This window comes from Anopheles ziemanni, chromosome 3 (assembly GCF_943734765.1).
Source record: "Anopheles ziemanni chromosome 3, idAnoZiCoDA_A2_x.2, whole genome shotgun sequence".
In the NCBI taxonomy this organism is placed as follows: Eukaryota; Metazoa; Arthropoda; class Insecta; order Diptera; family Culicidae; genus Anopheles; species Anopheles ziemanni.
In genome coordinates, this window is record NC_080706.1 from 27273384 (window position 1) to 27283163 (window position 9780).

Genomic DNA, 9780 nt, shown 5'->3' on the forward strand with positions numbered 1-9780 from the left:
TAGGCCTGCAGCGTATGATAAGGGAATATTATTTATGCAATTCATCTTTTCTACCATAAAGAATATCCTCTTATCATGCGGACTCTTTAAACAACTCATGGTAACTGATCACCGGTCATGCGAATTGGTAATAATTATCTCAATCGGAAATATGAGCACATGACCACGGTCAATATCTGCTCGTCCATCTTCAATAGCCAGCTGACAGAGGTTTCCTGCGCTACCATAGCAGATCGGTTCGTGTAGTAAGTTTTAACCCTTCATTCTGAAAGGACAGTATGGGTCGAAGTGCGTTGTTGTTCTTGGCAACTGTTGCCACGGCTTTGATTGTGTTTGCCTCTGCTAAATCTGTCAATCCAGCAAAATCTTTACCGCATCTGCTCGACCTCTTGCATCCCCGGACGGATCATCTTGTTCCTCGAGACTATGTGTCCACCCGTTCCGAGGCGTTACGCTTCCGCACGCGTGTAGATCATTTCAATGTGCAAAATAGGGCCACCTTCGAGTTCAATTACCTATCGAACGATGAGTTCTACCGACCGGGAGGACCTATCTTTATCTTCGTCGGTGCAAACACACCTCTTAACGGATACTTCATTGAAAATGGGTTGTTTCACGATATTGCCCGGAGGGAGGATGCTTGGCTGTTCAGCAACGAGCATCGGTACTACGGACATAGTGCCCCGGTTGAGTGAGTATCATGCAAGTAAAAGTTAATAAAAATATCCGCACCGTACACTGAGCCACAAGTTAATCGGTTAACTGCTTATTCAATTTGCAGAAATTATTCCACTCCAAACATGCGCTTCCTGACCGTCGAGCAGGCTCTAATTGATTTGATCGAATGGATCTACCATCTGCGCAACGAGGTGGTAGGTGATCCGAACGCCAAGGTTATTTTGCATGGGCTCGACTACGGAGGAGCCCTCGCGATCTGGGCGCGCCAACGCTTCCCGAACCTTATTGATGGTGCCTATGGATCGGCCGCATCCGTAATCGCCAAGGTAAACTTCTTCGAGTATGGTGAGGATATGGGAAACACCATTCGGACGTTCGGTCACGACGACTGCTTCGGTGTTATCTGGCGCGGGTTCCGTACGGCCGAGAACCTGGTGGACGCTGGGCTGTATGATCGTATTTCCGAGATGTTCCGATCGTGTGAGCCACTGCAAGGGTCTGATCCACTCTCGGTGGAGACGTTCTTCTTCTCACTTAAGAATTCTTTTGAAGCGGAAATATTTGGTCAGGCGACCTATGATGCAGTTGCACAAATGTGCGCTGAGCTAGAGGCTGACCCGGCTGAAACGGCTCTAGAAGTGCTGGCGAACTTCTTTGGGCGAAGGTATGCTGCTTTGGATTGCGTTCCGTATGATTTCGAGAGTCTGGTTCAGGGTGGTCTCAACGAGGAAGTGGACTTTCCCACAAACTCCGATTTTGGAATTCGCCAAAGGCTGTACCAATTGTGCACCGAATTCGGTTGGTTCCTGACGTCGTCAACTGGTGATAGTCCATTCGGAACGCGCATCACGTATCGATATTTTATTGACACTTGTCGGGCGGTATTCGGTGACTGGATGACCCAGGATATTGTCTACGAAGGTGTCCGCTTGACCAACCTACACTTTGGAGCGGATGATCCCCGTGTAACAAATGTTGTGTTCGTAAATGCAGAGTTTGACCCAACTAGGCTGCTTTCGATCACCAACTACACGAACATTTTTGCGAACGCATTCGTCATCGACCGGGCAGTCGTCGCTCTGGACTGGATGACTCCAAACGAGAATGATCCGGAGGCAATACAGCGTATTCAGCGAGAAATTGAATACTACATAAACCTGTGGGTCACGGATGGATTTGGTCCTCGATCGGGATAGATTAATCAGAAGACAATGATGAGACACGCTACATAAAAAGTAACAAATAAAAGATAACAAGCAATAATGCGTGTTGAATTTGAAATCAATGTGCTCTGGTTGTTGGCATTATTAATGTTTAACTGTTCATGGTATCGTACGATAGAAATATTCTTTGACAGAATTATTTTCAAGTAGTTTATCTTACTGGAACTCCAGCGTGAAAATTCAAATATTTAATCAAATAGCCAACTGCAGCACTAGAATGCGTATATGGAATATGTGAATAAGATAGGAACTATTGAAAGTGAACAGTTTTATGTTTTGAGTAGACAAATTCCCTCGCACACATTATTGTCTTCAAATGTTTTTTGTATGTGAGATCGGACTAATAAAAGCCGACGTTTTCTATGGTTAATTCGGATGTTTCCGTGTCAATATTTGTGACTAATTCGTTGCATCATAAATCATATTCCCTTATCGAGAGATACCTTAAGCGGCGAATACCACCGCTTTTCATTTGGATTGGTAATAGTTATCTCAATCAGACATAAACGATACAATATCTGCTTCTCAATCTTCAAAGCCAGCTGACAGAGGTTTCCTGCGCTACCATAGCAGATCGGTTCGTGTAGTAAGTTTTAACCCTTCATTCTGAAAGGACAGTATGAGTCGAAGTGCGTTGTTGTTCTTGGCAACTGTTGCCACGGCTTTGATTGTGTTTGCCTCTGCTAAATCTGTCAATCCAGCGAAATCTTTACCTCGTCTGCTCGACCTCTTGCATCCCCGGACGGATCATCTAGTTCCTCGAGACTATGTGTCCACCCGTTCCGAGGCGTTACGCTTCCGCACGCGTGTAGATCATTTCAATGTGCAAAATAGGGCCACCTTCGAATTTGATTACCTATCGAACGATGAGTTCTACCGACCGGGAGGATCTATCTTCATCGTCGTCGGTGGAAATTCTGTTATCAATGGGTACTTCATTGAGAATGGGTTGTTCCACGATATTGCCCGGAGGGAGGGTGCTTGGCTGTTCAGCAACGAGCATCGATACTACGGGCGTAGTGCCCCGGTTGAGTGAGTCACTAATATGTTTCTACCATTTCTACGCCACAATCACATGGATGAGCCATTTGTTCATTTGTGAATAATTTCTTTCCATTTCCACAGGGACTACTCTTCTCCGAATATGCGCTTCCTGACCGTCGAGCAGGCTCTAATTGATTTGATCGAGTGGATCTACTATCTGCGCACCGAGGTGGTACGCGATCCGAACGCCAAGGTTATTTTGCATGGACTCGGATATGGTGGAGCGGTTGCGATCTGGGCGCGCCAACGTTTCCCAAATCTTATCGATGGTGCCTATGGCTCAACGGCATCCGTTATCGCACGGGTTGACTTCAATGAGTACGGTGAGGATATGGGAAACACCATCCGCACTTTCGGTAACGACGACTGCTTCGGTGTTATCTGGCGCGGGTTCCGTACGGCCGAGAATCTGGTGGACGCTGGTCTATACGATCGTATTTCAGAGATGTTCCGATCGTGCGAGCCACTGCAAGGGTCCGATCCACTCTCGGTGGAGACGTTCTTCTTCTCCCTCAAGGGATCGCTGGAGGCGGAAATGTTCGGTCAGGCGACCTATGAATCGGTAACACGCTTGTGCGCTGAGTTGGAGGCTGACCCGGCCGAAACGGCTCTAGAAGTGCTGGCGAACTTCTTCGAGCGCCGTTATGGTGCATTTGATTGTGTTCCGTATGATTTCGAGAGCAACATTGAGAGTGCCCTCTACGAGGAAGTAGGCGTCCCAACGAATGCCGAATTTGGTATTCGTCAAAGGCTGTACCAATTGTGCACCGAATTCGGCTGGTTCCTGACGTCGTCAACTGGTGATAGTCCATTCGGAACGCGCATCACGTATCGATATTTTATTGACACGTGTCGGGCGGTATTCGGTGACTGGATAACTCAGGATATTGTCTACGAAGGTGTCCGCTTGACCAACCTACATTTCGGAGCGGATGATCCCCGTGTAACAAATGTTGTGTTCGTGAATGCAGAGTTTGACCCAACCCGGTTTGTTTCGATCACCAACTACACGAACACTTTTGCGAACGCATTCGTCATCGACCGGGCAGTCGTCGCTCTGGACTGGTTGGCTCCGACCGTTAATGATCCGGAAGCAATACAGCGTATTCAGCGAGAAATTGAATACTACATAAACCTGTGGGTCACGGATGGGTTTGGTCCTCGATCGGATTAGATGACTCTGAAGACAGCGATTTGACATTCCATGAAATAAATGTATATGAGAAGGAATTGATTTTTTCTCCATTAAATTTTCGCAATCTCTGCACCGAATTATTATTTTATCGTAGTTCCCATAAGAATAACTTTATGATAGTGGAATTATTTCGTAGATTGATCAAATAGTTGAATGGAAACCACTACTGCATAGACACACTCACATTTTTACGATGTGATCTGCATAAAGGGGTACAACCGAGTTACCTCGGTTCAGCCAGCACCTATAGATCCATATAAATCAAAACAATACCCAAATACTGCGCTTTCTAAGACCTGAGACGATGAATGGTTCGGCATTATCGGCTACACCTCATACTGCAAACTTGCTCACACAGAAAACGGAAGATGATGATTCTTTGACTCTTCTCTCGTTAGAAACCAACAATTAATTTAAAAAAAACTTTCGCGTTTGTGGAAGCGTTTCATTAAAAACCAGCCACAATACAAAAAAAAACAAACGAAAGAAAAAAAAACACGCACCTTGCACTTGCCGTAATTTCATGAACAAACATACGAAGACAGTTTCGTTCCGGCCCGGAATTGATCCACCCGAAACCAAAACAAACCGTCCAATCAGAGATGAAACGCAAAGAAAAAGAAAACGAGAGCTTTTCCGCGTGAGTGAGATTGTGGAAAACATTAGAAACACGGCTACGACTTCGTATTCCTATCGCCTCGATTTCCTCCAGTTCACTTTCGTTCGAATGCAAACAAGGCCGCCCTGATTTTGTACCATAAGCTAGCTGTTTCTGAACGATGCGATCTGAACTCCACGAACTTATTAATTATTTCATATTGTTTTGAAATGTGGATTGTTTTTACATAAAGATAGTTAAAAAAAAAACAATGACCTTTATGGTTTTAGGCTTATGATGCAAATAAAATAGGCACTAATATCACAGTATTGCACCAACAAATCTGTTAGATGTATAACATCGCCTAGGTAGAATAGGCGATGTTTTTTCGAATACAGGAGGCGCCTCTTTTATGTGCTTTTTCCATATAAAATCGATAGTATCTTTATCACCAAGAGTTTTCTTTTTTCTATCAAAATAAGAACGAAAAGCTGTTTGGTAAGGTTAATGAGACTAATGTAAAACAAACGTTATTGTATGTAGTTTTAGAGCGTTTTGTGCAATCGGAATAGGAATATCTATGAAATCGAAACAAGACCCGAAACCCGTTCGATAATCAACCTGTCGCTCTCTCTAGTACCTGTCGAAAGCCGGAAACTTAGGAGCCGAACCAATGAACTTCCCTTAGAGAGGGATAATAACCGGAAGTAGTTACCAGTGTGTGGGAATCGATTGGTGTTGGCGAAGGTTCGAAAGGTCACGGTTGCACAATGCAACCGAGGGGCTGTACAGCAACTACCCTACATTGAACCCTTGCTCACCGTACCTTCTGCTGGTGTAAAACTGTGAAAAAACCCCACGCACATTATACAAAGAACGTACGAACGATGCAAGGGACTGTGATGTGATGTGTTTCAGGTGTATATTTCTCGTGTGTTCTTTCATGGGTTTCTGTCCGACTGATAAACCCGACTCTGTGGGCATCAGCGAAGCGTAACCACATGAAGGGTCGCCACATGACACCCTGTGAGGTTTCAGGCTGTAGCATACCCTCGCTAACGAGGGCCCGATGGAGAACGGGTTTTTTTTATTTTGGTATTAAAATGTGGATTTCTGGATTTGAAATACGTTCTAAGTCCCGGCTAAGATCACCGTCCCCCGGGGGTTGGCGTAGCGTGTTGGTATAATCGCGTGAGCAACGGAACGGAAGTCAGCTGGAACGTTCATGCACGCAGCGACGACGCCGGGAAAAGATGCGCATGGCTCGTTCCACGCAGCACGCCCTATAGCGCCGGCGAGGGTCGAGAGAACTCGCTAGCCCCAAAAGAAAGGCAAATGAGACACACGCTTGTCCGCCACAGGGTACGCGCTAGAGCCCTCCACAGGCTGCATATTCTGACGGCGAGAGAGCCGAAAACATAAACCCTGCTCGCGATCGTCATGCGCGCGGTTTGTAGGCTGCGCTTGGAGCCGCGAGATCGGTCTCTCCCCGAAGCCGTCGTTGTGGGCTCGAGCCGTCCGCTGGAGCCTGTACCACATTTTCAGCTTCGGTTCAGTACGTCAGTGCTGCTCAACAGACTCGGACGATCGCGCGATCGTGGCATTTGTTGGCTCCCCGTTCGGAACGTTTCTATTTGTGTGAGTGGTGGTTGAATCGGTCTCCAGTGGATCCTTCTCCACAGAACGGCAGTGAAACAAAACAGCCAGCTAAACCCGACGTTTTTCAACCTCAGATGCCCTCCGGACCGTGGTGCTGGTGGTTGTAGTGGTAGCGCCCGTAAATCGTTCAATGTTGGGTCGGGTCCACGACGATCGAGTGCTGCCCTTTTTTACGTGCCCGGCTGACATTCTGCTGAACCCTTCGGAACATGGCGGCTATCGATTGTTTGCCGGTGACGGAAGACGGAGATGCGGTTTAGAGGAGTTTCGTTTGCGCCCGTAATCTTTGTTTTATGCGCTTGTTTTGTGAGTTTTTCGCGAGCGATCTTGCACGGTGCTGGTGTTGGGTGTTTTTCTGCTGTTTTGTTCTATACTGTCAGTGTTCGCATGTCATTTCAAGCGTGACGAGAAAGCTAATTGTATGTTGTGTGTGACGTGTTTGTCGCGGATGAAAGCCAGTTCCGTGATATAGCTAGTGAAGCGTTCTACATTCGGTGGCGCTCGTAAGCATCCAGCAGCAAAGTACGCTGTCCTCACGGTGCGTGGTGTGCGTTGAGGCAAAACTCGATCCATCCTTTGTGTTTCAACTGTGTTTAAACAAGTGTTCCGTGCAGTCCGACCATTTTACGAATCCATCTCGCTAGAACGTAAACCCCAAAAGGAGTGAAAAATAAATCTCATCTCCTGGAAATCAACGCGTGGTGTACTATCGAGCCCATAGCGAAAAAGTTCCGGCATCGGAGTTCCGATATGCTAGACTAGGCTATTTCCCGACAACAGCGAATGGTGGTGAGTTGGATAATGAGTAAACTATGCTACCGATCGTAACATTGAGCCCACGCAAGTAAGCATGCCTCAGGAAAGGGCACCGCGTGTTAGCAGCGCCTCCGGGATCCCCGGGTGGTCTCGAGAAAACGCCGATATCCGGCCAACGGAAGCGTTCGCTTTTTCCCACTCACGACTTCGCACTTTGGGGCTGTTTCTGGCAGGTCGCCGAAATGACGATCAATCTCAACCCATAACTCATCCCGCTCGTGTTAGGCCGCCGAAGATATGCCGGCAAATCCGGTTTCTTCTGTTTACGACCACGGTTTCTTTCCACCTGGTCAGCTTCCGTCCGCTCGGCACAAGATGGCGGATCCACGGCATCCTTCCGACAAAAAAAGGGGGGTCACATGGAGAGGCTGAACGAAAGAAAGTGAGAGCTTTGACTCATGACGAAAGCAACTCCCGGGGAAGGAGATATTTATTTTATTTCTTTTCTTTTTCGGTTTTTCTTTCTGTTTTTGCAATCTTTCCCATGTCCATACCGCGGTCGGTGAACGAACGGTGGTGGAATGTTTGTAAATAATTAATTTGTCAAGTTTGACGCAAAGTAGAAATCACGCATTTCACTTTCTTCCACCTCGGGGCGGCCGGTTTTTGGTCGTGACGAATCGAGCGGCGACATCGCGTCTGTCGATGCCGATGTCGAGAGCAGGGAAAAGCACATCCGAAAAAGAAGGGTGGAGGGTTGAAATAAAATAAAAATTGTGCAATGCTCGTCCAACGGTTCACTTCCGCTCCGACGTCGGGCGGCATCGGCGTACCGCTGGGAAACGACCAACGACCGCTTGCGGCCATTTTGATCGGTTTATAATTTGCCTGCTTTTGACATTTTTTGAGCCAACCCACACCGCACCCCACCGGCCCACGTCCACCCGAGCTCACACCTTTGCACGATATGGCCCCCGAGGGGCCAACCTTTCCGATCGTGGCTTGGGCAGCTGCTCGAAACCGGCGTGCATCGTATTATTTTGTCTCCGATGTCATCAGAGACCCCTCTCTCACTCTCGGAGGAGCTCTGTTGTTTATTTATGCTGTACGTTTATGGTTTATTTCATCTCATGCCGCACGACCACACTTCGGGACAACCTTGCGAACAGGTTTGTAGGATTGCGAATAATTATAATTGGAAAAAAAAATTACCCAAGCGTCACGATGACACCGGGGCTGGGTTGGTTTTTCCCCAGCATGTCAACTGGTGGTAGGGAGCCTAGACTTTAGTTGGTTTTTTGGAGCTAGCCTTTTCGTTGATTTGTCAACAACAATTTTCCCCCCTTTTTAGTACAAGCTTTGTTTCATCCTCCTTTCTTTGCTCATTCATCAGTTGTTTGCTTCAGTATCTCGTTGGACAATGTCATCTCTACGCGTTGCATGTTGTGTTTATGCCAGGGCATGTATTTAGCTCTGGTTGATATTTTCCATTTCGAGGCCGGTTTTCTCTCTGGCCGCACTTTGTTCGGTGTGTTGGTGACGCACAGCCGCCACTACTGGTGCTTGGCCAAGCTTTAGTTTCCATTTTTATTAGCTCCAATTTTGATTTTTTCTTTCCACTAGCTGTTGCTCTTGCAAAGGTTACGACATCGTCATCCCCTTCCCCCGCCCTTCCATCGCCCCTACCATCGGGGGTCCGCAACGGGGGAGGCTTTCCCAACGGCTATTACGGCAACTGGTGCGCATAACCGCCCTCCGCCTAGTGTCAATCGACCGCCCGGCGCCGCCCCTGCACGAAACACAAACCGACCCTCACCCGCACATAAAACAACGACGAAACATCGACGAAAGGGTCGCGCGCGATCGCATGCGATCATGCGGCCATTTAGCGCGCTCGTGCGACTATCGTGCTGCAGCTCTATAGCGTGCCTGTCGTCGATCGCTTCTGGTTTGACGAAGGGTAGGGAAGGTTGGGGGAACGAAAAGTAACACCACAGTGCCCAGGGGGGGTCTATCGAGGGTCCTTTCCTGTCGCAGCATCCCCCAACTCGCCCCCGCAACAAACACAGTCGCTCGGAAAAGCCCAAAATCGAGCATCAAAATTCCATGCCGCGCAGAATGCTATGCTTTTGTCGGTGCTTTACTTGGGACGTGGATTGATAAGTTCGTGTTGAATTACTCAATTTATTGTTTGTACTTTTAATATTTGTTGAATATATTTTTCGTTTGGGATATTAGAACTGTAAAATGCTATTTATTCTAGCATTACTGTTTTTTTTTTATGCTAACATAACATTTATTTTTAGCTATGGCATTTCATAAGCTTAATTTCTAAAACAATGTTGCAGATGTTGTTGATGTTGATTTTGGGACTTTATATTCTCAGCTTTAATAAAGGTTTTCGTTTGTTTTTTAAAGCTGTAGAGCCTGCTCGGAAGGATTGTGTATCACATTTCTGAGGCAACTATTTGTCAGAAAATACTTGAATTACGAAGTTGTATATCTCAGAATCTATCGTAGCAAAAAACTAGGGAGATCGCAACTTTAAAAAAAATACATTAGAGTGGAATCTGAAAATCAAACCGAAAACCTACCACTTGTGACAGGTGCAGCTTCATAACGCATTT

General features: G+C 46.8%; 2 protein-coding genes across 2 annotated transcripts; both read left to right on the forward strand.

Moving 5' to 3' along the window:
- The first annotated feature begins 278 nt into the window (after positions 1-278).
- Positions 279-1874, forward strand: LOC131284449 (putative serine protease K12H4.7). The gene is made up of 3 exons (XM_058313308.1): positions 279-288; positions 361-691; positions 782-1874. Exons 1-3 carry the CDS (start codon positions 279-281, stop codon positions 1872-1874), a joined length of 1434 nt encoding a protein of 477 aa, XP_058169291.1.
- Positions 1875-2520: 646 nt separating this feature from the next.
- LOC131284450 (putative serine protease K12H4.7) lies at positions 2521-4119 on the forward strand. Its single transcript, XM_058313309.1, has 3 exons — positions 2521-2530; positions 2603-2933; positions 3027-4119. Exons 1-3 carry the CDS (start codon positions 2521-2523, stop codon positions 4117-4119), a joined length of 1434 nt encoding a protein of 477 aa, XP_058169292.1.
- Positions 4120-9780: the final 5661 nt, after the last annotated feature.

What these genes read in the sequence shown, in the direction of transcription:
- LOC131284450 (XM_058313309.1), top strand. An exon ending in GGGCGTAGTGCCCCGGTTGA is followed by an intron (nt 2,934 to 3,026) that starts GTGAGTCACTAA and finishes CCATTTCCACAG; the next exon opens with GGACTACTCTTCTCCGAATA.
- LOC131284449 (XM_058313308.1), top strand. An exon ending in GGACATAGTGCCCCGGTTGA is followed by an intron (nt 692 to 781) that starts GTGAGTATCATG and finishes TTCAATTTGCAG; the next exon opens with AAATTATTCCACTCCAAACA.